This window comes from Trachurus japonicus, unplaced genomic scaffold (genome assembly GCF_045865225.1).
Source record: "Trachurus japonicus isolate A0001 unplaced genomic scaffold, Traja_1.0 AP031020.1".
NCBI classification, from domain to species: domain Eukaryota; kingdom Metazoa; phylum Chordata; class Actinopteri; order Carangiformes; family Carangidae; genus Trachurus; species Trachurus japonicus.
In genome coordinates this window covers 285100-310489 of record NW_028221153.1, presented here as the reverse complement: position 1 = coordinate 310489, position 25390 = coordinate 285100, and the positions used below count along the sequence as shown (strand labels likewise).

General features: G+C 46.6%; 1 protein-coding gene across 1 annotated transcript in view; it reads left to right on the top strand.

The window, feature by feature from the left end:
* Positions 1–24878, top strand: part of LOC146959822 (kinesin heavy chain-like) — a 72965-nt gene extending 48087 nt beyond the window's left edge. Inside the window, exons 10-27 of the mRNA XM_085772874.1 lie at positions 1703–1851; positions 2238–2386; positions 7549–7709; positions 7962–8030; positions 8564–8770; positions 10186–10332; positions 11614–11802; positions 12892–13009; positions 13121–13197; positions 13296–13405; positions 19096–19197; positions 20001–20061; positions 21328–21399; positions 21487–21591; positions 23541–23757; positions 23826–23981; positions 24710–24738; positions 24771–24878. Coding sequence (XP_085629000.1) covers positions 1703–1851; positions 2238–2386; positions 7549–7709; positions 7962–8030; positions 8564–8770; positions 10186–10332; positions 11614–11802; positions 12892–13009; positions 13121–13197; positions 13296–13405; positions 19096–19197; positions 20001–20061; positions 21328–21399; positions 21487–21591; positions 23541–23757; positions 23826–23974 — 2082 coding nt within the window. The 3' untranslated portion in view covers positions 23975–23981; positions 24710–24738; positions 24771–24878. The remainder of the gene's footprint in view (positions 1–1702; positions 1852–2237; positions 2387–7548; positions 7710–7961; positions 8031–8563; positions 8771–10185; positions 10333–11613; positions 11803–12891; positions 13010–13120; positions 13198–13295; positions 13406–19095; positions 19198–20000; positions 20062–21327; positions 21400–21486; positions 21592–23540; positions 23758–23825; positions 23982–24709; positions 24739–24770) is intronic.
* The last annotated feature ends 512 nt before the right edge of the window (positions 24879–25390 follow it).

Genomic DNA, 25390 nt, shown 5'->3' with positions numbered 1-25390 from the left:
TCCCGGTTAAACGTTAAACACGGCGGACTTCTGCTGCTCGGTAACCACGGTAACCAGCTGCTCCGCGGACACAAGGGACGGACTCAGCGGACACACACCGACCGGCTGCTGCTGCTTCGTCTGTGGGACAGAGCTGCGTCTCCCCGCTGCGTTAACCCGTTGTCAACGACTACGGGAGCCCTTTTAGCTCAAACGTGTTGAGTTCACCTGGCAGTTGGGTCGCACCAGAGTTCTGCTGGAGCCGAACAGAGACCAGACCAGTCCAGACCAGACCAGTCCAGACCAGACCAGTCCAGACCAGTCCAGACCAGACCAGACCAGACCAGACCAGACCAGTCCAGACCAGACCAGACCAGACCAGACCAGACCAGACCAGACCAGACCAGTCCAGACCAGACCAGACCAGACCAGACCAGACCAGTCCAGACCAGACCAGTCCAGTCCAGACCAGACCAGACCAGACCAGACCAGACCAGTCCAGACCAGTCCAGACCAGACCAGTCCAGACCAGACCAGACCAGACCAGACCAGTCCAGACCAGACCAGACCAGTCCAGACCAGTCCAGACCAGTCCAGACCAGACCAGACCAGTCCAGACCAGACCAGACCAGACCAGACCAGACCAGACCAGTCCAGACCAGTCCAGACCAGTCCAGACCAGACCAGACCAGTCCAGTCCAGACCAGACCAGTCCAGACCAGACCAGACCAGTCCAGTCCAGTCCAGTCCAGACCAGTCCAGACCAGACCAGACCAGACCAGACCAGACCAGACCAGACCAGTCCAGACCAGACCAGACCAGACCAGACCAGACCAGACCAGACCAGACCAGACCAGACCAGTCCAGACCAGTCCAGACCAGACCAGTCCAGACCAGACCAGACCAGACCAGACCAGACCAGACCAGACCAGACCAGTCCAGACCAGTCCAGACCAGTCCAGACCAGACCAGACCAGACCAGTCCAGACCAGACCAGACCAGACCAGACCAGACCAGACCAGTCCAGACCAGTCCAGACCAGACCAGACCAGACCAGACCAGTCCAGACCAGTCCAGACCAGACCAGACCAGACCAGACCAGTCCAGACCAGACCAGACCAGTCCAGACCAGACCAGTCCAGACCAGACCAGTCCAGACCAGACCAGACCAGTCCAGACCAGACCAGTCCAGACCAGACCAGTCCAGACCAGACCAGACCAGACCAGTCCAGTCCAGACCAGACCAGACCAGACCAGACCAGACCAGTCCAGACCAGACCAGACCAGACCAGACCAGTCCAGACCAGACCAGACCAGACCAGACCAGACCAGACCAGTCCAGACCAGACCAGTCCAGACCAGACCAGTCCAGACCAGACCCTCCTCAGGCCGAACTAGTTCTGGTGCATTAGAGTGAGATGAGCTTTCACACTGACCCAAACTGGACCAAATTTTGTGCGATCTATTAGTGCGCACTAACACTGCAGGTGTGAAAACACCCTAAGATGAGTGTTGTGTGTTGTGTTGTGTGTTACAGAAGACCCATGTCCCCTACAGAGACAGTAACATGAGTGTTGTATGTTGTGTGTTGTGTGTTGTGTGTTGTGTGTTGTGTTAAATGTTGTGTGTTGTGTTGTGTTGCAGAAGACCCATGTCCCCTACAGAGACAGTAACATGAGTGTTGTGTTGTGTTAAATGTTGTGTGTTGTGTGTTGTGTTACAGAAGACCCACGTCCCCTACAGAGACAGTAAGATGACTCGGATCCTTCAGGACTCTCTGGGAGGAAACTGTCGCACAACCATCATCATCTGCTGCTCCCCGTCTGGCTACAACGAGGCCGAGACCAAGTCCACACTCATGTTCGGACAGAGGTACGCACCCCGCCACAATAAGAGCCTCTAGGAACACCTCGCCACAATAAGAGCCTCTAGAACACACCCCGCCACAATAAGAGCCTTTAGGTATGCACCCCGCCACAATAAGAGCCTCTAGGAACACCTCGCCACAATAAGAGCCTCTAGAACACACCCCGCCACAATAAGAGCCTCTAGAACACACCCCGCCACAATAAGAGCCTCTAGAACACACCCCGCCACAATAAGAGCCTCTAGGAACACACCCCGCCACAATAAGAGCCTCTAGAACACACCCCGCCACAATAAAAGCCTCCAGACACCCGACAATGTGTTTATTCAACCTGTGTGTGTCTGTGTGTGTCTGTGTGTGTGTGTCTCTGTGTGTGTCTGTGTGTGTGTAGAGCTAAGACCATCAAGAACACGGTGAGTGTGAACCTGGAGCTGACGGCGGAGGAGTGGAAGAAGAAGTACGAGAAGGAGAAGGAGAAGAACCGCAGTCTGAGCGTCACGGTGCAGAAGCTGGAGAACGAGCTGAAGCGCTGGAGGAAAGGTAGCTGCTCTCTGATTGGTCCAATCTGAGCTGCTCTCTGATTGGTCCAAGCTCAGCTGCTCTCTGATTGGTCCAGTCTGAGCTGCTCTCTGATTGGTCCAAGCAGAGCTGCTCTCTGATTGGTCCAGTCTGATTGGTCCACTCTGATTGGTCCAGTCTGATTGGTCCACTCTGATTGGTCAGATGGTGATGTGTGTTCAGTTTGAACTTATGTTTTATTGTTGCTTTCTCGTTGACGTTCAGCGAACTCAAACTTTTGACCCTTAAAAAGGCAAGGCAGTTTTATTTGTATAGCCCGTTTTTACCACCAGTTTGTCTCAAGGGGCTTTACATCCCATCATAACAACATCCTCTGTCCTTAGACCCTCACATCCACTGAGGAAAAACTCCATGGAAAACCCTTTTAACAGGGAAAACCAGGAGAAACCTCAGGGTGAGCAACAGAGGAGGGATCATCACCCAGGACAGAGATGTTGTTACAGACAAGAAAACAGTTTATAACAGAGAATGTGAGAAACATGGAAATGTTAACAACAGCTGAAGGAGGAAGCTGCTGGTAGGCAAGGGAGGCAGGGAGAGCAGACCAGCTTAATGGGAGGACTGGATGGCAGACTGGTTCATAGGAAGAGAGGACAGACCAGCTTAATGGAGGACTGGATGGCAGACTGGTTCATAGGAAGAGAGGACAGACCAGCTTAATGGAGGACTGGATGGCAGACTGGTTCATAGGAAGAGAGGACAGACCAGCTTAATGGAGGACTGGATGGCAGACTGGTTCATAGAGGACAGACCAGCTTAATGGAGGACTGGATGGCAGACTGGTTCATAGAGGACAGACCAGCTTAATGGAGGACTGGATGGCAGACTGGTTCATAGAGGACAGACCAGCTTAATGGGAGGACTGGATGGCAGACTGGTTCATAGAGGACAGACCAGCTTAATGGGAGGACTGGATGGCAGACTGGTTCATAGGAAGAGAGGACAGACCAGCTTAATGGAGGACTGGATGGCAGACTGGTTCATAGAGGACAGACCAGCTTAATGGGAGGACTGGATGGCAGACTGGTTCATAGGAAGAGAGGACAGACCAGCTTAATGGAGGACTGGACGGCAGACTGGTTCATGGGAAGAGAGGACAGACCAGCTTAATGGGAGGACTGGATGGCAGACTGGTTCATGGGAAGAGAGGACAGACCAGCTTAATGGGAGAACTGGATGGCAGACTGGTTCATAGAGGACAGACCAGCTTAATGGGAGGACTGGATGGCAGACTGGTTCATAGGAAGAGAGGACAGACCAGCTTAATGGGAGGACTGGATGGCAGACTGGTTCATAGGAAGAGAGGACAGACCAGCTTAATGGAGGACTGGATGGCAGACTGGTTCATAGGAAGGGAGGACAGACCAGCTTAATGGGAGGACTGGATGGCAGACTGGTTCATAGGAAGGGAGGACAGACCAGCTTAATGGGAGGACTGGATGGCAGACTGGTTCATAGGAAGGGAGGACAGACCAGCTTAATGGGAGGACTGAATGGCAGACTGGTTCATAGAGGACAGACCAGCTTAATGGGAGGACTGGATGGCAGACTGGTTCATAGGAAGGGAGGACAGACCGGTCTAACAGCAGGTCAAACTGCTGGTCAGTTGATAGAGCAGCTGCCCCATGTGTTGAGACTATGGTCCTCGAATCCCACATCGAGTGGCCCTTTGCTGCATGTCATCCCCCCCTCTCTAACCCTAGACATAAATACGTAAACACATGCGCCCCCTGTCCAATGCGCCCCCTTCCCGACCCCCAGACGTTAAGCAGAATTAAATAAAGGCGATTGAACGTGTTTTCCATGTAAACCCCAATTCGGAATTACTATTTCCACCTCTCAAAGGAGTTTTCAATCAAAAGCAACTGAACTTAGTTATTTGTCTAGGAAGACGTTTCACCTTCATCAGTTCATGTAGAATCTGACCAGGCTGGGACTGGTCCAACTATCTGGTGTGGAGACTCACTATTTAACCTCTTGTGTGGGCGTTCACAAGGGTGATGATGTCACTGGTTCCCTTTTGTGCTCCAAGTGCCAACGACAGTCGTTTAAGTGACTGTCTTTGGTGGAAAGTTGGTTCCGACTTCGTTAGTGCCCTATGTTGTTATAACGACAGTCGTTGGTGGAAAGTTGGTTTCGACTTCGTTAGTGCGCTATGTTGTTATAACGACAGTCGTTTAAATGACTGTCTTTGATGGAAAGTTGGTTTCGACTTCGTTAGTGCCCTATGTTGTTATAACGACAGTCGTTGGTGGAAAGTTGGTTTCGACTTCGTTAGTGCCCTATGTTGTTATAACGACAGTCGTTTAAATGACTGTCTTTGATGGAAAGTTGGTTTCGACTTCGTTAGTGCCCTATGTTGTTATAACGACAGTCGTTGGTGGAAAGTTGGTTTCGACTTCGTTAGTGCGCTATGTTGTTATAACGACAGTCGTTTAAATGACTGTCTTTGATGGAAAGTTGGTTTCGACTTTGTTAGTGCGCTATGTTGTTATAACGACAGTCGTTTAAGTGACTGTCTTTGATGGAAAGTTGGTTTCGACTTCGTTAGTGCCCTATGTTGTTATAACGACAGTCGTTTAAATGACTGTCTTTGATAGGAAGTTGGTTTCGACTTCGTTAGTGCCCTATGTTGTTATAACGACAGTCGTTTAAAGGACTGTCTTTGATGGAAAGTTGGTTTCGACTTCGTTAGTGCCCTATGTTGTTATAACGACAGTCGTTTAAGTGACTGTCTTTGATGGAAAGTTGGTTTCGACTTCGTTAGTGCGCTATGTTGTTATAACGACAGTCGTTTAAGTGACTGTCTTTGATGGAAAGTTGGTTTCGACTTCGTTAGTGCCCTATGTTGTTATAACGACAGTCGTTTAAATGACTGTCTTTGATGGAAAGTTGGTTTCGACTTCGTTAGTGCCCTATGTTGTTATAACGACAGTCGTTGGTGGAAAGTTGGTTTCGACTTCGTTAGTGCGCTATGTTGTTATAACGACAGTCGTTTAAATGACTGTCTTTGATGGAAAGTTGGTTTCGACTTTGTTAGTGCGCTATGTTGTTATAACGACAGTCGTTTAAGTGACTGTCTTTGATGGAAAGTTGGTTTCGACTTCGTTAGTGCCCTATGTTGTTATAACGACAGTCGTTTAAATGACTGTCTTTGATAGGAAGTTGGTTTCGACTTCGTTAGTGCCCTATGTTGTTATAACGACAGTCGTTTAAAGGACTGTCTTTGATGGAAAGTTGGTTTCGACTTCGTTAGTGCCCTATGTTGTTATAACGACAGTCGTTTAAGTGACTGTCTTTGATGGAAAGTTGGTTTCGACTTCGTTAGTGCGCTATGTTGTTATAACGACAGTCGTTTAAGTGACTGTCTTTGATGGAAAGTTGGTTTCGACTTCGTTAGTGCCCTATGTTGTTATAACGACAGTCGTTTAAATGACTGTCTTTGATGGAAAGTTGGTTTCGACTTCGTTAGTGCCCTATGTTGTTATAACGACAGTCGTTGGTGGAAAGTTGGTTTCGACTTCGTTAGTGTGCTATGTTGTTATAACGGCAGTCGTTTAAATGACTGTTTAAATGACTGTCTTTGATGGAAAGTTGGTTTCGACCTCGTTAGTGCCCTATGTTGTTATAACGACAGTCGTTTAAATGACTGTCTTTGATGGAAAGTTGGTTTCGACTTCGTTAGTGCCCTATGTTGTTATAACGACAGTCGTTTAAATGACTGCCTTTGATGGAAAGTTGGTTTCGACTTCGTTAGTGCCCTATGTTGTTATAACGACAGTCGTTTAAATGACTGCCTTTGATGGAAAGTTGGTTTCGACTTCGTTAGTGCCCTATGTTGTTATAACGACAGTCGTTTAAATGACTGCCTTTGATGGAAAGTTGGTTTCGACTTCGTTAGTGCCCTATGTTGTTATAACGACAGTCGTTTAAATGACTGCCTTTGATGGAAAGTTGGTTTCGACTTCGTTAGTGCCCTATGTTGTTATAACGACAGTCGTTTAAATGACTGCCTTTGATGGAAAGTTGGTTTCGACTTCGTTAGTGCCCTATGTTGTTATAACGACAGTCGTTTAAATGACTGCCTTTGATGGAAAGTTGGTTTCGACTTCGTTAGTGCCCTATGTTGTTATAACGACAGTCGTTTAAATGACTGCCTTTGATGGAAAGTTGGTTTCGACTTCGTTAGTGCCCTATGTTGTTATAACGACAGTCGTTTAAATGACTGCCTTTGATGGAAAGTTGGTTTCGACTTCGTTAGTGCCCTATGTTGTTATAACGACAGTCGTTTAAATGACTGCCTTTGATGGAAAGTTGGTTTCGACTTTGTTAGTGCCCTATTGTGTTATAACGACAGTCGTTAGAGTCACTTGCCACTTACAGTAGTTGTTCTTTGAGGCTAGATTGTTGAATCTCCTGGGAAGGGATGAAAGGGCAGCATTGTAAATTGGAGATAGGTGGTGTCTGAGGCCACCTCCCCTGTTGAGGGATGGTTTCTCTACTTTTACATAGATGGCTTCTTTAACTCCTCTTTCAAACTATCTGTCCTCTCTGTCCAGGATGTGGACATTGCTGTCCTCAAAGGAGTGGGCTTTCTCCTTGAGATGTAAATGGACAGCAGAGTCCAGGCCTGAGGAGTTTGCTCTCCTGTGTTGGGCCATGCGTTTATGCAGTGGTTGTTTTGTTTCTCCAATGTAGAGGTCTTTGCATTCCTCGTTGCATTGGACTGCATACACCAGATTGCTTTTGTGGGTGTGTGGTGTTCTGTCCTTGGGATGTACCAGTCTCTGTCTGAGTGTCAAATGGTCAGATGCTACATGAACTGATGAAGCCTCTTGGATGAGAGGTGAAACGTCTTCCTAGACAAATAACTAAGTCCAGTTGCTTTCCATTTAACCTCCTTTGAGACACTATGACCTGGACAAATGAGAATATGCACAGGCTTACTATTTCCACGTAAACTTGAAGGAGAATATTTTAATTCCAAACTATTTAATTTGTAATTATTAATTCCGAATTTTAAAAAAAACTTGCAACCGTGGCCGGTGAGTGTGAGCAGGTCACCGTGCCGACCAATAAGAGCTCGTTGAGGGAAGCTGAGCGTGTGATTGGCTGCCTCTCAGGTGAGTCGGTTCCCGTGGAGGAGCAGCTGAGCCGCAGCAAGAAGAGCGACGTCGCCGCGGTGACGGACAGCTCGGCCCCGCCCCCCGCCCCGCTGGCCAATGAGGAGAAGACGCAGTACGAGACGCTCATCACCGACCTGTACCAGCAGCTGGATGACAAGGTGAGTCTCGACTGGCGATGACGTGGCGCATCCTGATTGGTCGGGAGGATTTATACAAGTTGTAGGTAGACGACAGTGAGCTGTTTATATTTTCTAATGATAACATTAAACATTTACACAACTAACAGTGACCAAAATGGTTAAAATACTGTAATTAGCATGTTTGTTTGACGTTGCCATGGAGATCTGAGCCCCCTTGGCTCCGTTTACAGGTGAGAAGCATCAAAATAACCGGAGTGATTTATTTTAAAGGACGACGAGATCAACCAGCAGAGTCAGACCAGTGAGACGCTGAGACAACAGCTGCTGGACCAGGACGAGGTACACACACACACACACACACACACACACACACACACACACACACACACACACACACACACGCACACACACACACACACACACACACACATTAGGGGTGTCATGATTTCGATTTTTTATCAGAATCGATTGAAATGACGCCATGTTCTCGAGCATCGAAGTCAAAGAGAGGATCGACGATCTAACCCTGGATCATGAATTTTGGGGGCATTCTTGGTAAAATTGTTTCCTTTATATTGTAAATAAATTATATATATGTGACCATTAGTGCCTGATGTGATACATTATGGAAATTGCATCACTTATATGTAGCCCATCTTTTGAAATAAGATTTACTGTACAACATTTGATGAATAAAACCAATGATGGTAGACTAGACTAGTCTGAAAATGACATAGACCTCTGTGCTGGAAGAAAAAGAAAGAAAATCGAGAATCGAATAGAATTGAGGATTTGGAGAATCGTGACACCCCTAACACACACACACACCTACACACCCCCCCACCCCTACTAACTCCTAACTCCCCTTGCAGCTGCTGGCCTGCAGCCGGCAGCACGCGGAGCGGCAGCAGGAGGAGGCGGCGCGGCTGCAGAGCGACAACGAGGCGGTGAAGCAGGAGGTGAAGGAGGTGCTGCAGGCGCTGGAGGAGCTCGCCGTCAACTACGACCACAAGAGTCAGGAGGTGGAGGAGAAGAACCGCCGCAACGAGCAGCTGCAGGACGAGCTGGCGCACAAGACCGTCAGTACACTGCTTTTTATTTATTTGCACATATAAAACAAAACAAAACATTTACTTCTCTCTCTTACTAGTGAGAAAGATACGATAAAAGAAATGTGCAGCTGAGGTCTGAAACCCCAAAGGCTTCTAACACGACCTCACCTTGATCTAACACAGAACTGAAGCACAGTCAAGAAATAATAATCACAGACCTTGTGCAAGGTAGAGAAATAATAAAATTTAAAAAATGAAAAATACCGGGAAGATGTTGAAAAGCGAGACAAGGGTTAGAAGAGAACTGGTACAGATGAATTAAGTTCATGTAAACACTAAAAAGAAAAGAAAAACTAAAACAACATGGGGCGCTAGGAAAGCAGAATTAAAAAGTCAAACCATTGTTTGACGTTATGTTAATTATTTTTTAGTTTTTTTTAGTTTCTTTTTAAATATTGCCGAGGAGGAGGAGCTGTCGGCTAGTTGACTATGTTCATTCTGTATTTGATGGAGTACTCTACTGCCCTCTGGTGGTATTACAACGGGCTCGGTGTATTTGATGGAGTACTCTACTGCCCTCTGGTGGTATTACAGTATTACAGCGGGGTCGGTGTAGCTGACCTGCTTGTCTTGTTGCGTGCGAGTGGAAACTTGAATTTATGTGAAAATATAGTTGAAATTGATTTGTTAAAACGTGACTTTGGTGCATTGCTGCTTTGTATATGAAGATACAGATTAGCGAGAAACTGTAAACTACTATAAACTGTTCATCGGCTTTAAAGCAGAAGTAAGCGATCCGGTGGTTTTGGCTAATGCTGCGTTCCAGGCAGGCTTTTGAAATCGTAAATTACAGCTTCAAGTCACGACTTACGACTTTGTAGCGTTCCAGGCAACCCACTCGTGTTTCTCCGACCTGTTTTACCTGTGAAAGTCACTATAACGGCCACTCGTAACTTCTGACCTGTGAAGTCGTACCAGATCGAACTGGTACGACTTCACAGGTCGGAAAAACACCAGTTACGAGTTGCCTTGAACGCACCATAACGTCTTGTCAGCAGATGGAGTTAGCAGCCCCCGCCCTCGTCATGGATCTATTGGTCCTCGTCCCTACGTCACCACATTCAGGCGCATCCCTTGGCTGCACACACAGAGAGGACTGCCCCTTTATGCCGTTCTCTCTCCTCATTGGATAAAGGTTGTAGGATACGATAAATGTTTTCTCCTGGGCTCAGAGCAGAGCAGAGTGACTGACAGACCCGTGTTTCAGACCAAACACTCTATAGAAGTGATTGCTGTCGGAAGATATAACTATTTAAGACTTAGATTAACACAAATATATCACTTACTTCTGCTTTAACTCTCTGAGCGTCTGTTCCCTCGTCACTGGTCTCCACGGCGACACGCACTGACAGACAGGTGTGTGTGTTTGTGTGTGTGTGCAGGTGAGTCTGGAGGCGGTCCAGAGGGAGTTCTCCTCGCTGCAGGACCTGAGCTGCCACCACAGGAAGCGCTCGGCCGACATCCTCAACCTGCTGCTGCGAGACCTCGGCGACATTGGCGCCGCGCTCGGCACCACCGAGCTCCGAGCCGTGAGTCAGACACAGAGAGCCGCCGCCGCTCCATGCCGCCACTAGAGCGCTGGAACAGAGAGTCAGGACAGCATCGGTCCAATGGAAGCGCCTCCTGGTGGAGGAATATGGGAATTGCTAAAGTGCCCAAGAACTGACATCTCTGCTTTTTTTTTTTAACAATGTTTTTATTAATTTTATTAAGAACATACAAAGCACATTGACATATGCCACACAAGTTGCACAATGAGATGCAGGTGAACATACATACAGAAAAGATAAACACACACACAAACATACATACCCACATAAAATAATAACAATAATAAATAAAATAGAATAAGATAAAATAAAATAAAATAAAATTGTCAAACACAGAATAGCTCTACAGATAAATATAATCTATTGTTGCTTGAGAAAGTCCATTAAGGGCGCCCACACTTCTTCAAATTCTTGTACTTTACCCCGATTACATAAGTTAGCTTTTCTAGTGTAACATACATTGACATCTCTGCATTGTTGGTGAATGAGCAGTGTGGTGTTTTCAATAATTTAAGGACATTTATAGATCACCCACGTTAATAGCATCATTGAGGATCCTTTACAGATAAACATTAACACATAGGAGAGTAAAAAAAACAAAAACAGTTTTCTACATTAATGTTTCAATCTAGAGTAAGTCTAGACTTAAATGTAGTTAGAGTGTCTGCCTCTTTGACCCATGGAGAGAGCTGGTTCCACAGTAAAGGAGCCCGGTAACTGAAGGCTCTACCTCCCAGTCTGTTTTTAGAGATACTGGGAGTCACTAACAGACCTGCGTTCTGGGAGCGGAGTGCTCTGGTAGGACAGTAAGGAATGATTAGTTCTTTCAGATAGGTTGGAGCTTTATCATTAAGAGCCTTATAAGTCAGCAGAAGGATTTTGAAGTCTATTCTAAATCCTACAGGAAGCCAGTGGAGAGAAGCTAAGGTGGGAGAGATGTGCTCTCTCTTCCTAACTCCTGTCATAACCAAATTATAAGTATAATCTGATATGACCAAGATACCTAAAAAACAAAAACACGGCCGTTTTCATCAATTTACCAGCAAGTGGGCAACACACATACATTGGAGTGAATGGGTTTTCTGGGTGCTTTTGCAATACCCATATCCTGCCACTAGGGGGCATGAGGCTTTAACCACGGGAGTCAATGGAGATGTCGTTACTCTCTATTCCAGCGCTCTAGCTTCACCACTGACCAATCACAGAGTCCCGACAGCACCGACCAATGGCTGAGCAGCATCTGACTCCTCTTCTCCCCAGATGACGGAGGCGAGCGGCGCGATGGAGGAGGAGTTCACCACCGCTCGTCTCTACATCAGCAAGATGAAGTCTGAGGTCAAGTCCGTGGTCCACCGCTGTAAACAGCTGGAGGTCGCCGTGGCGACGAGCAGCGGCAAGATGGAGGCCAGCGACAAGGAGCTCAACGGCCTGCAGCTGCTGGTGTCTCAGGTGAGTCAGCGTTTACCTGAGTCACGATGACATCATATCAGAAACAGCTGGAGAACGGACGGACTGGGAGCGAGCCACTCATTTGAGGTCCGTAACATATTTGGGGGCTCGTCCGTAACATATTTGGGGTGTGAGAGGTCCTGGGTTCAAATCCCGGAAACAACTGTTGCCACCAAATAATAACAAATATTTATTGGTTCAAACAAACAAATACTTAAGAAAGCAACGAACCAAAAGGGTTGGAGGGTCCCGGCCAAAACAAACAAAAGAGAGGGGAACACTGAGCCAGCCATCGGCCGTCGTACTCAGTGTTCTCCCCCAAAACTAAGACTGCCTGACTTTTTTTTTTTCCCCCCTCTTCCTCTCATTCGCACCGCTTCTTTAATTCATTTTATTAATCAATCAAATTACCTGTCTATTCTTATTTATTCACTCATGTCCAATTCCACTTAAGCACCCATCCTCTGCCCCCTCTTCCCTTGTTTCATTCTTTCATTCTTTCATCCTTGATCCCGGCTGTCCCCTTTTCTTCCTTCTCACCTCCAGAATTAATGCTGTCATCAGTACTGTTATGTTTGCTATATGTTTGCTGTCATAGCTGTTATACCCTTTGTATCGTTTTTGTTGTTGAGACCTAGGTCACCGTCGTGATTCTTTAATTTCTTTCCTTTTCTTTGCACTATCACCATCACCACACTACACTGCACTCGAACTACACATGCACACCTTCTGTATCCATTGCTGTATGTCCGTTATGTTGTTTGTCTTGTGTTTCACAATAAAATTTTTTTAAAAAAAACTAAGACTGCCTAACCACCCACTAAGGGAAAAGGTAACCCGAAAACAGGACTACCGGGAACCTCCGAACCAAAGTCAAAATAACAAAGGCTCAAAGGACTTCTGGCGTGGGGGAAACCGGAGCCTCGGTCTCCTCACCCGTTCACCTGCAGGGAAGAATAGAGAGAGAGAAAGGGATTCACAGCCGCCTTAAGTCAGCTCCAACTGACGAGATGATGAGTCTTTATGTTTATTGTTTGTTTGTTTGTTGTTGATGTTGTTGCTGATGGTATGGTTGTCATGGCGATGCAGCTGCAGGCCAAGCTGGCGTCTCTGAGCGACGACCTGCAGAGGGCGGAGCAGAAGAAGCGGCAGCTGGAGGAGAGTCAGGACGCTCTGATGGAGGAGGTGGCCAAACTCCAGGCTCAAGGTCAGACAGCGTCACCATGGTTACAGTGCAGTCTCGGCCTCTGATTGGCTGGTTAACTTCAACCAGACGATAACACTCTGCACGTGTGTGTGTGTTTGTGTTCTATCAAAGACAAAATGCACGAGGTGTCGGTGATGGACAAAGAGAAAGAACACATGAGCCGCCTGAAGGACGCCGTGGAGGTGAAGGTAGACATCCCATAATATCCACTCAGTCGATGTATAACATCCGTGTTCACACTCAGATGTGACTGGGTGAATGTTGATGTGGTGTCTGTCTTCTACAGAGAACTCTGGAGGAACAGATGGAGAACCACAGGGAAGTTCATCAGAAACAGCTGAGTCGCCTCCGAGACGAAATCCAGCAGCAGCAGAGAGACCTGGACCACGTCAAGGAGTAAGTCTCTAGTCTGGGGGTTAGTCTACAGTCAGAGAGTTAGTCTATAGTCTGAGGGTTAGTCTACAGTCTAGTCTCTAGTCTGAGGGTTAGTCTACAGTCTAGTCTCTAGTCTGAGAGTTAGTCTACAGTCTAGTCTCTAGTCTGAGGGTTAGTCTACAGTCTGTGAGTTAGTCTACAGTCTGGGAGTTAGTCTACAGTCTGAGGGTTAGTCTATAGTCTGAGGGTTAGTCTATAGTCTGAGGGTTAGTCTACAGTCTGGGGGTTAGTCTACAGTCTAGTCTCTAGTCTGAGAGTTAGTCTACAGTCTGAGAGTTAGTCTACAGTCTAGTCTACAGTCTGAGAGTTAGTCTTTAGTCTGAGGGTTAGTCTACAGTCTGAGAGTTAGTCTACAGTCTGGGAGTTAGTCTACAATCTGAGAGTTAGTCTATAGTCTGTGAGTTAGTCTACAGTCTGAGGGTTAGTCTACAGTCTGAGAGTTGGTCTACAGTCTGAGAGTTAGTCTACAGTCTGAAGGTTAGTCTACAGTCTGAGAGTTGGTCTACAGTCTGAGAGTTAGTCTACAGTCTGAGAGTTAGTCTACAGTCTGAGAGTTGGTCTACAGTCTGAGGGTTAGTCTACAGTCTGAGAGTTAGTCTACAGTCTGAGAGTTAGTCTACAGTCTGAGAGTTAGTCTACAGTCTGAGAGTTGGTCTACAGTCTGAGAGTTGGTCTACAGTCTGAGAGTTAGTCTACAGTCTGAGGGTTAGTCTACAGTCTGGGGGTTAGTCTACAGTCTAGTCTCTAGTCTGAGAGGTAGTCTACAGTCTGAGAGTTAGTCTACAGTCTGAGAGTTAGTCTACAGTCTGAGAGTTAGTCTACAGTCTGAGGGTTAGTCTACAGTCTGAGAGTTAGTCTACAGTCTAGTCTCTAGTCTGAGAGTTAGTCTACAGTCTGAGGGTTAGTCTACAGTCTGAGAGTTAGTCTACAGTCTGAGAGTTAGTCTACAGTCAGAGAGTTAGTCTACAGTCTGGGGGTTAGTCTACAGTCTGAGAGTTAGTCTACAGTCTGAGAGTTAGTCTACAGTCTGAGAGTTGGTCTACAGTCTGGGAGTTAGTCTACAGTCTGAGGGTTAGTCTACAGTCTGAGAGTTGGTCTACAGTCTGGGGGTTAGTCTACAGTCTAGTCTCTAGTCTGAGAGGTAGTCTACAGTCTGAGAGTTAGTCTACAGTCTGAGAGTTAGTCTACAGTCTGAGAGTTAGTCTACAGTCTAGTCTACAGTCTGAGAGTTAGTCTACAGTCTAGTCTACAGTCTGAGAGTTAGTCTCTAGTCTGAGGGTTAGTCTACAGTCTAGTCTACAGTCTGAGAGTTAGTCTCTAGTCTGAGGGTTAGTCTACAGTCTGAGGGTTAGTCTACAGTCTGAGAGTTAGTCTACAGTCTGAGGGTTAGTCTACAGTCTGAGAGTTAGTCTACAGTCTGGGGGTTAGTCTACAGTCTAGTCTCTAGTCTGAGAGGTAGTCTACAGTCTGAGAGTTAGTCTACAGTCTGAGAGTTAGTCTACAGTCTGAGAGTTAGTCTACAGTCTAGTCTACAGTCTGAGAGTTAGTCTACAGTCTGAGAGTTAGTCTACAGTCTAGTCTACAGTCTGAGAGTTAGTCTCTAGTCTGAGGGTTAGTCTACAGTCTAGTCTACAGTCTGAGAGTTAGTCTCTAGTCTGAGGGTTAGTCTACAGTCTGAGGGTTAGTCTACAGTCTGAGAGTTAGTCTACAGTCTGAGGGTTAGTCTACAGTCTGGGGGTTAGTCTACAGTCTAGTCTCTAGTCTGAGAGGTAGTCTACAGTCTGAGAGTTAGTCTACAGTCTAGTCTACAGTCTGAGAGTTAGTCTACAGTCTGAGAGTTAGTCTACAGTCTGAGGGTTAGTCTACAGTCTGAGGGTTAGTCTACAGTCTGAGAGTTAGTCTACAGTCTGGGAGTTAGTCTACAATCTGAGAGTTAGTCTACAGTCTGAGGGTTAGTCTACAGTCTGAGAGTTAGTCTACAGTCTGAGAGTTAGTCTACAGTCTGTGAGTTATTCTACAGTCTGGGAGTTAGTCTACAGTCTGAGGGTTAGTCTACAGTCTGAGGGTTAGTCTACAGTCTGAGAGTTAGTCTACAGTCTGAGGGTTAGTCTACAGTCTAGTCTACAGTCTGAGAGTTAGTCTACAGTCTGAAGGTTAGTCTACAGTCTGGAGGTTAGTCTACAGACTGAGAGTTAGCCTACAGTCTAGTCTACAGTCTGGGAGTTAGTCTCTAGTCTGAGAGTTAGTCTACAGTCTAGTCTACAGTCTGAGAGTTAGTCTCTAGTCTGAGGGTTAGTCTACAGTCTGAGGGTTAGTCTACAGTCTGAGAGTTAGTCTACAGTCTGAGGGTTAGTCTACAGTCTGAGAGTTAGTCTACAGTCTGGGGGTTAGTCTACAGTCTAGTCTCTAGTCTGAGAGGTAGTCTACAGTCTGAGAGTTAGTCTACAGTCTGAGAGTTAGTCTACAGTCTGAGAGTTAGTCTACAGTCTAGTCTACAGTCTGAGAGTTAGTCTACAGTCTGAGAGTTAGTCTACAGTCTAGTCTACAGTCTGAGAGTTAGTCTCTAGTCTGAGGGTTAGTCTACAGTCTAGTCTACAGTCTGAGAGTTAGTCTCTAGTCTGAGGGTTAGTCTACAGTCTGAGGGTTAGTCTACAGTCTGAGAGTTAGTCTACAGTCTGAGGGTTAGTCTACAGTCTGGGGGTTAGTCTACAGTCTAGTCTCTAGTCTGAGAGGTAGTCTACAGTCTGAGAGTTAGTCTACAGTCTGAGAGTTAGTCTACAGTCTAGTCTACAGTCTGAGAGTTAGTCTACAGTCTGAGAGTTAGTCTACAGTCTGAGGGTTAGTCTACAGTCTGAGGGTTAGTCTACAGTCTGAGAGTTAGTCTACAGTCTGGGAGTTAGTCTACAATCTGAGAGTTAGTCTACAGTCTGAGGGTTAGTCTACAGTCTGAGAGTTAGTCTACAGTCTGAGAGTTAGTCTACAGTCTGTGAGTTATTCTACAGTCTGGGAGTTAGTCTACAGTCTGAGGGTTAGTCTACAGTCTGAGGGTTAGTCTACAGTCTGAGAGTTAGTCTACAGTCTGAGGGTTAGTCTACAGTCTAGTCTACAGTCTGAGAGTTAGTCTACAGTCTGAAGGTTAGTCTACAGTCTGGAGGTTAGTCTACAGACTGAGAGTTAGCCTACAGTCTAGTCTACAGTCTGGGAGTTAGTCTCTAGTCTGAGAGTTAGTCTACAGTCTAGTCTACAGTCTGAGAGTTAGTCTCTAGTCTGAGGGTTAGTCTACAGTCTGAGGGTTAGTCTACAGTCTGAGGGTTAGTCTACAGTCTGAGAGTTAGTCTACAGTCTGAGGGTTAGTCTACAGTCTAGTCTACAGTCTGGGAGTTAGTCTCTAGTCTGAGAGTTAGTCTACAGTCTAGTCTACAGTCTGGGAGTTAGTCTACAGTCTGAGGGTTAGTCTCTAGTCTGAGAGTTAGTCTACAGTCTAGTCTATAGTCTGTGAGTTAGTCTACAATCTGAGAGTTAGTCTACAGTCTGAGGGTTAGTCTCTAGTCTGAGAGTTAGTCTACAGTCTAGTCTACAGTCTGGGAGTTAGTCTACAGTCTGAGGGTTAGTCTGCAGTCTAGTCTCTAGTCTGAGGGTTAGTCTACAGTCTGAGAGTTAGTCTACAGTCTGAGAGTTAGTCTACAGTCTGAGAGTTAGTCTACAGTCTAGTCTCTAGTCTGAGGGTTAGTCTACAGTCTGAGGGTTAGTCTGCAGTCTGAGGGTTAGTCTACAGTCTAGTCTACAGTCTGGGAGTTAGTCTACAGTCTGAGAGTTAGTCTACAGTCTGAGAGGTAGTCTACAGTCTGAGAGTTAGTCTACAGTCTGAGGGTTAGTCTCTAGTCTGAGAGTTAGTCTACAGTCTGAGAGTTAGTCTACAGTCTGGGAGTTAGTCTACAGTCTGAGGGTTAGTCTGCAGTCTGAGGGTTAGTCTACAGTCTGAGAGTTAGTCTACAGTCTAGTCTCTAGTCTGAGGGTTAGTCTACAGTCTGAGAGTTAGTCTACAGTCTGAGGGTTAGTCTACAGTCTGAGAGTTAGTCTACAGTCTGAGAGTTAGTCTACAGTCTAGTCTCTAGTCTGAGGGGTAGTCTACAGTCTGAGAGTTAGTCTACAGTCTAGTCTCTAGTCTGAGGGTTAGTCTACAGTCTGGGAGTTAGTCTACAGTCTGAGGGTTAGTCTACAGTCTGAGGGTTAGTCTACAGTCTGAGAGTTAGTCTACAGTCTGAGAGTTAGTCTACAGTCTGAGAGTTAGTCTACAGTCTAGTCTCTAGTCTGAGGGTTAGTCTACAGTCTGAGGGTTAGTCTACAGTCTAGTCTCTAGTCTGAGGGTTAGTCTACAGTCTGAGGGTTAGTCTACAGTCTGAGGGTTAGTCTACAGTCTGAGGGTTAGTCTACAGTCTGAGAGTTAGTCTACAGTCTGAGGGTTAGTCTACAGTCTGAGGGTTAGTCTACAGTCTAAGAGTTAGTCTACAGTCTGAGGGTTAGTCTACAGTCTGAGAGTTAGTCTACAGTCTGAGGGTTAGTCTACAGTCTGAGAGTTAGTCTACAGTCAGAGAGTTAGTCTACAGTCTGAGGGTTAGTCTACAGTCTGAGAGGTAGTCTACAGTCTGAGAGTTAGTCTACAGTCTAGTCTACAGTCTAGTCTACAGTCTGAGGGTTAGTCTGCAGTCTAGTCTCTAGTCTGAGGGTAAGTCTACAGTCAGAGAGTTAGTCTGCAGTCTGAGAGTTAGTCTACAGTCTGAGAGTTAGTCTACAGTCTGAGGGTTAGTCTGCAGTCTAGTCTCTAGTCTGAGGGTAAGTCTACAGTCAGAGAGTTAGTCTCTAGTCTGAGAGTTAGTCTACAGTCTGAGAGTTAGTCTACAGTCTGAGGGTTAGTCTACAGTCTGAGAGTTAGTCTACAGTCTGAGAGTTAGTCTACAGTCTGAGAGTTAGTCTACAGTCTAGTCTACAGTCTAGTCTACAGTCTGAGGGTAAGTCTACAGTCAGAGAGTTAGTGTACAGTCTGAGGGTTAGTCTACAGTCTGAGAGGTAGTCTACAGTCTGAGAGTTAGTCTACAGTCTGAGAGGTAGTCTACAGTCTGAGGGTTAGTCTACAGTCTGAGAGTTAGTCTCTAGTCTGAGGGTTAGTCTACAGTCTAGTCTCTAGTCTGAGAGTTGGTCTACAGTCTGAGGGTTAGTCTACAGTCTAGTCTACAGTCTGGGAGTTAGTCTACAGTCTGAGGGTTAGTCTACAGTCTGAGAGTTAGTCTGCAGTCTAGTCTCTAGTCTGAGGGTTAGTCTACAGTCTGAGGGTAAGTCTACAGTCAGAGAGTTAGTCTACAGTCTGAGGGTTAGTCTACAGTCTGAGAGTTAGTCTACAGTCTGAGAGGTAGTCTACAGTCTGAGGGTTAGGCTACAGTCTGAGAGGTAGTCTACAGTCTGAGAGTTAGTCTACAGTCTGAGAGTTAGTCTACAGTCTAGTCTCTAGTCTGAGAGTTAGTCTACAGTCTGAGGGTTAGTCTACAGTCTGAGAGTTAGTCTACAGTCTGAGAGTTAGTCTACAGTCTGATGTGTTCAGTGTGAACCAGGTGTAAATGTTGATGTGTTGATGTGCCTTGCCTTGCCTTGTTCAGTGTGAACCAGGCGCTGCAGCTGGAGAACAGGAAGCTTCACTCTGACTTTGACAAACTGAGAGTTGAGGATCACAACAAAGACCAGAAACTCCAGAAACTGCAGTAAGTTAGTCCCTCTGTGTTCACCGTAGACTCTACATTACACCTAACCCTAACGCTCTGTGCTCACCGTAGACTCTACATTACACCTAACCCTAACGCTCTGTGCTCACCGTAGACTCTACATTGCACCTAACGCTCTGTGTTCACCGTAGACTCTACAAGTTCGTCCCTCTGTGCTCACCGTAGACTCTACAAGTTCGTCCCTCTGTGTTCACCGTAGACTCTACATTACACCTAACGCTCTGTGTTCACCGTAGACTCTACAAGTTCGTCCCTCTGTGCTCACCGTAGACTCTACATTACACCTAACGCTCTGTGTTCACCGTAGACTCTACAAGTTCGTCCCTCTGTGCTCACCGTAGACTCTACATTACACCTAACCCTCTGTGCTCACCGTAGACTCTACAAGTTTGTCCCTGTTTGTCATGTTCTCATGGTGGTCAGATCTAGACCATGTTCTCCTCATGGTGGTCAGATCTAGACCATGTTCTCCTCATGGTGTTGGGCTAGTTACTTCCTGCATTTTAAAGTAATACGTTTCCTTCAATATTCCATTCTATGTAAAGTATTAAGTTACTGATTACTTTTTAGTTACTTTCACCAAAACTCTTTGGACAAATCATTACAAAATGGAGGCAGGTGATCTTCTGTCATGGTGAATAATCCTCAGTCAAACTCCTGAAGGCCTTCAGCTGACTAACCCTCTGTGTGTCTGTGTGAACTCCTGAAGGCCTTCAGCTGACTCTGTGTGTCTGTGTGAACTCCTGAAGGCCTTCAGCTGACTCTGTGTCTGTGTGGTTCAGGTTCCTGAATGAGAAGAGGGAACAAGCCAAGGAGGATCTGAAGGGTCTGGAGGAGACGGTGGTAAGTGATGTTGTTCACCTCCTCTTCACCTCCTCCATCTCTATGAGTCATGTGATGCTCTTCACCTCCTCTTCACCTCCTCCGTCTCTATGAGTCATGTGATGCTCTTCACCTCCTCTTCACCTCCTCCATCTCTATGAGTCATGTGATGCTCTTCACCTCCTCTTCACCTCCTCCATCTCTATGAGTCATGTGATGCTCTTCACCTCCTCTTCACCTCCTCCATCTCTATGAGTCATGTGATGCTCTTCACCTCCTCTTCACCTCCTCCGTCTCTATGAGGCTGTGTCCTAATCCCCTCTACTCACTATATAGTGATCACGCCATTTTGTAGTGGTGTCCGAATGTTTAGTGATTATTAATGTTCACTATCTAGTGACTGAATCTATCCCATAATTCACCGCCAAATGTAGTGAACATCCGATGGAGCAAGATATCCCATCATGCATTGCGGTCACAGATCGCCGTTACCACAGCGGCCCAGAGCAACCGGTGTAGCTACCAAATAAATGAAGTAGTGACCGGTGTAGCTACCAAATAAATGCAATAGTGACCGGTGTAGCTACCAAATAAATGAAGTAGTGACCGGTGTAGCTACCAAATAAATGAAGTAGCGACCGGTGTAGCTACCAAATAAATGAAGTAGTGACCGGTGTAGCTACCAAATAAATGCAGTAGTGACCGGTGTAGCTACCAAATAAATGAAGTAGTGACCGGTGTAGCTACCAAATAAATGAAGTAGTGACCGGTGTAGCTACCAAATAAATGAAGTAGCGACCGGTGTAGCTACCAAATAAATGAAGTAGTGACCGGTGTAGCTACCAAATAAATGAAGTAGTGACCGGTGTAGCTACCAAATAAATGAAGTAGCGACCGGTGTAGCTACCAAATAAATGAAGTAGCGACCGGTGTAGCTACCAAATAAATGAAGTAGTGACCGGTGTAGCTACCAAATAAATGAAGTAGTGACCGGTGTAGCTACCAAATAAATGAAGTAGCGACCGGTGTAGCTACCAAATAAATGAAGTAGTGACCGGTTTAGCTACCAAATAAATGCAAGTAGCGACTGTGTGAGTCCACTATATAGTCACTATATTGAATTCACTATATAGGGAGTAGGGAGTAGGGGATGAGGGAGGGATTTAGGACACAACCTGAGTGTGATGCTGTTCACCTCCTCCATCTCTATGAGTCATGTGATGCTGTTCACCTCCTTCGTCTCTGAGTCGTGTGATGCTCTGACAGTTCTTCTGTTTGCTCCAATAGGCCAAAGAGCTGCAGACGCTCAATAACCTTCGTAAAGTCTTCGTCCAGGAGATCGGCTCTCGCGTCAAGAATGTGAGAAAAGCACGAGTGGATCTGTGTGAATATCTGGTGTCTGGTTGGTCAGACGAGATGAACCTCAACATCTCTCTTCTGTTTCAGAGTTTAGAGAACGACAGCGACGAGGCCGGTGGCAGTCTGGCTCAGAAGCAGAGGATCGTCTTCTTGGAGAACAACTTGGAGCAGCTGAGTAAGGTCCACAAACAGGTGAGAGTCCCGACTGAAGGAAAACCACCGTGGTCCTTCAGTCTCCCTCCAGATCTAACCAGATCTAACCAAACCTCCCCGGCCCTTCAGTCCCCCTCCAGATCTAACCAAACCACCTTCAGTCTCCCTCCAGATCTAACCAGATCTAACCAAACCACCACGGCCCTCCAGATCTAACCAGATCTAACCAAACCACCACGGCCCTCCAGATCTAACCAGATCTAACCAAACCACCTTCAGTCTCCCTCCAGATCTAACCAGATCTAACCAAACCACCACGGCCCTCCAGATCTAACCAGATCTAACCAGATCTAACCAAACCACCACGGTCCTCCAGATCTAACCAGATCTAACCAAACCACCTTCAGTCTCCCTCCAGATCTAACCAGATCTAACCAAACCACCACGGCCCTCCAGATCTAACCAGATCTAACCAACCCACCACGGCCCTCCAGATCTAACCAGATCTAACCAGATCTAACCAAACCACCACGGCCCTCCAGATCTAACCAGATCTAACCAACCCACCACGGCCCTCCAGATCTAACCAGATCTAACCAGATCTAACCAAACCACCACGGTCCTCCAGATCTAACCAGATCTAACCAAACCACCGTGGTCCTTCAGTCCCTCCAGATCTAACCAAACCTCCCCGGCCCTTCAGTCCCCCTCCAGATCTAACCAAACCACCTTCAGTCTCCCTCCAGATCTAACCAGATCTAACCAACCCACCACGGTCCTCCAGATCTAACCAGATCTAACCAGATCTAACCAAACCACCACGGTCCTCCAGATCTAACCAGATCTAACCAAACCACCGTGGTCCTTCAGTCCCTCCAGATCTAACCAAACCTCCCCGGCCCTTCAGTCCCCCTCCAGATCTAACCAAACCACCTTCAGTCTCCCTCCAGATCTAACCAGATCTAACCAACCCACCACGGTCCTCCAGATCTAACCAGATCTAACCAGATCTAACCAAACCACCACGGTCCTCCAGATCTAACCAGATCTAACCAAACCACCGTGGTCCTTCAGTCCCTCCAGATCTAACCAAACCTCCCCGGCCCTTCAGTCCCCCTCCAGATCTAACCAAACCACCTTCAGTCCCTCCAGATCTAACCAGATCTAACCAAACCACCACGGCCCTCCAGATCTAACCAACCCACCAAACCACCTTCAGTCCCTCCAGATCTAACCAAACCACCTTCAGTCCCTCCAGATCTAACCAAACCACCATTCAGTCCCCCTCCAGATCTAACCAAACCACCATTCAGTCCCCCTCCAGATCTAACCAAACCACCATTCAGTCCCTCCAGATCTAACCTAACCACTACGACCCTTCAGTCCCCCTCCAGATCTAACCAAACCACCTTCAGTCCCTCCAGATCTAACCAGATCTAACCAAACCACCACGGCCCTCCAGATCTAACCAACCCACCAAACCACCTTCAGTCCCTCCAGATCTAACCAAACCACCATTCAGTCCCTCCAGATCTAACCTAACCACTACGACCCTTCAGTCCCCCTCCAGATCTAACCAACCCACCACGGTCCTTCAGATCTAACCAGATCTAACCAAACCACCACGGCCCTCCAGATCTAACCAGATCTAACCAAACCACCACGGCCCTCCAGATCTAACCAGATCTAACCAAACCACCTTCAGTCCCTCCAGATCTAACCAAACCACCATTCAGTCCCCCTCCAGATCTAACCAAACCACCACGGCCCTTCAGTCCCCCTCCAGATCTAACCAAACCACCTTTTAGTCCCTCCAGATCTAACCAAACCACCACGGCCCTTCAGTCCCCCTCCAGATCTAACCAAACCACCTTTCAGTCCCTTTAGATCTAACCAAACCTCCATGGTTCTTCCTGTGTCTAAATCACACAACACCAACAACCATGAGGTTCCTTAGCAGCATCATCTGAAGTCTTTGTGCTCCTCAGCTGGTGCGGGACAACGCGGACCTTCGTTGTGAACTTCCCAAACTGGAGAAGCGTCTGCGGGCGACGGCGGAGCGAGTGAAGGTTCTGGAAACGGCGCTGAGAGCTGCTAAGGAGGCGGGGCTTAGGGACCGCAAACGATACCAACAGGAAGTGGACCGCATCAAAGAAAGTGTGCGCTCCAAGAACGTCTGCAGGAGGGGCCACTCGGCTCAGATCGGTCAGTTGGTTGGTTGGGGGGGGGGGTAGCATAGTAGTGCATTCATCTGATCATCTGTTTCTTTACAGCTAAGCCAATCAGAGCTGGCCATCAGCACCCGTCGTCCTCTCCTTCCGTCAGACCGACCATCAGAGGCGGGGGGGCGGCGTCCAGTCCCCGACACCCCCCCCCTCGACAGCAACCACCACAACAACCCAACCAGAGCCACAGCAAGTAGGCAACCGGTGAGTCAACCACCGGCCGTCATGGCAACCACACAGCAACCATAGCAACTACTACAACAGGAGCTTGACTTGTGTTGTTAGCTGTGTGAAGGTTTCTCATGGTTTTAGTCCTGGGGAGCGCGTTGTGTCTGTTCAGTGTCGGGGCTGCAGCTGCAACCAGCTCAGCAGAGCCAGAGTTTGGTTTGTCCCCTCTGGGCCACCGTAGGCTTCAGGTTGGAGTTTAAACTAGGGCATTGATACTTCCCAAAGGTCAACGTATAGTCGAATATTCACTGGAAAGTTGTTTTTTTTCTTTTTGGCAATGACAATAAATACACAATGTATTTGCTGTCATACGTTGTGTATTTGCTGTCACATGTTGTGTATTTGCTGTCATACGTTGTGTATTTGCTGTCATACGTTGTGTATTTGCTGTCAGACGTTGTGTATTTGCTGTCATACGTTGTGTATTTGCTGTCATACGTTGTGTATTTGCTGTCATACGTTGTGTACTTGCTGTTATACGTTGTGGATAAGTGTGAATTTTGTTCACCCTCGTTCAGAGTGAGAGGCAGAGAAAGAGTATAAACTAATGAAAATGAATCAGGAATAATACGTCTCATTTCTCCCTCAGTCAGTCTGGACGGTTCTGGTTGCTGAGTCGTTGCTAAGTTGCTGAGTCGTGCTGTGTCATGCTTTGTTAACATGGCTGTGTATAAATAAAGGTTGGTCACTTCCTGTCTTCACAGTGTGCAGTCGACTGGATCAGATTTCATCTCTGTGGATCTTTGGATTTGTGAATTCTCCTCTTCTCACCGTTCTGCCTTGACTGGAACCAGACTACTCGTTTCCACAGCTTTTCCACCTTAACAGCCATTCCACCTTAACAGCCAACAAGTGCTTTCTTCTGACTTTCTCTTTCTTTCTGACAGAACACAGCTGAGCTCTGTTTCGGATGATTAGTCAAAGTTTGATGAGTATTTATTCCACAGATGTGTCATAAAAAAACTGGATGAATGAAAAGTAAGGAAAGAAAAAAATCAAATCCCTGTTACTGCCTAGACCAGACTTTGATTAAAAGTGAATATTTTAATTAGTTAAAATCCAAGTAAAATCATGCTAATGTAGAGAATGTGACATGAAACAGAAGGAGAAGGATTCAGTTGTGTTTCAGTTTCTCGTGGCTCGGTGTTTCTGAAGTCTCAAGACTCATGTTGTCACTCCTTAAGCCATATTTATAATATAACTTTTAAATGAATTATGACAAATACATTGAAAGATAAATCGAAAGAAGTTGTGCTCATGTGGACATGTTTTATACAAGATCATTTTTTAAAGTGTTTTTATTTATTTATTTATTTATTTATTACCTCATGCTGTTTGACATTCCCCTGGACTAAAGTTTGTTTTTATATTTCATATTTATTTCT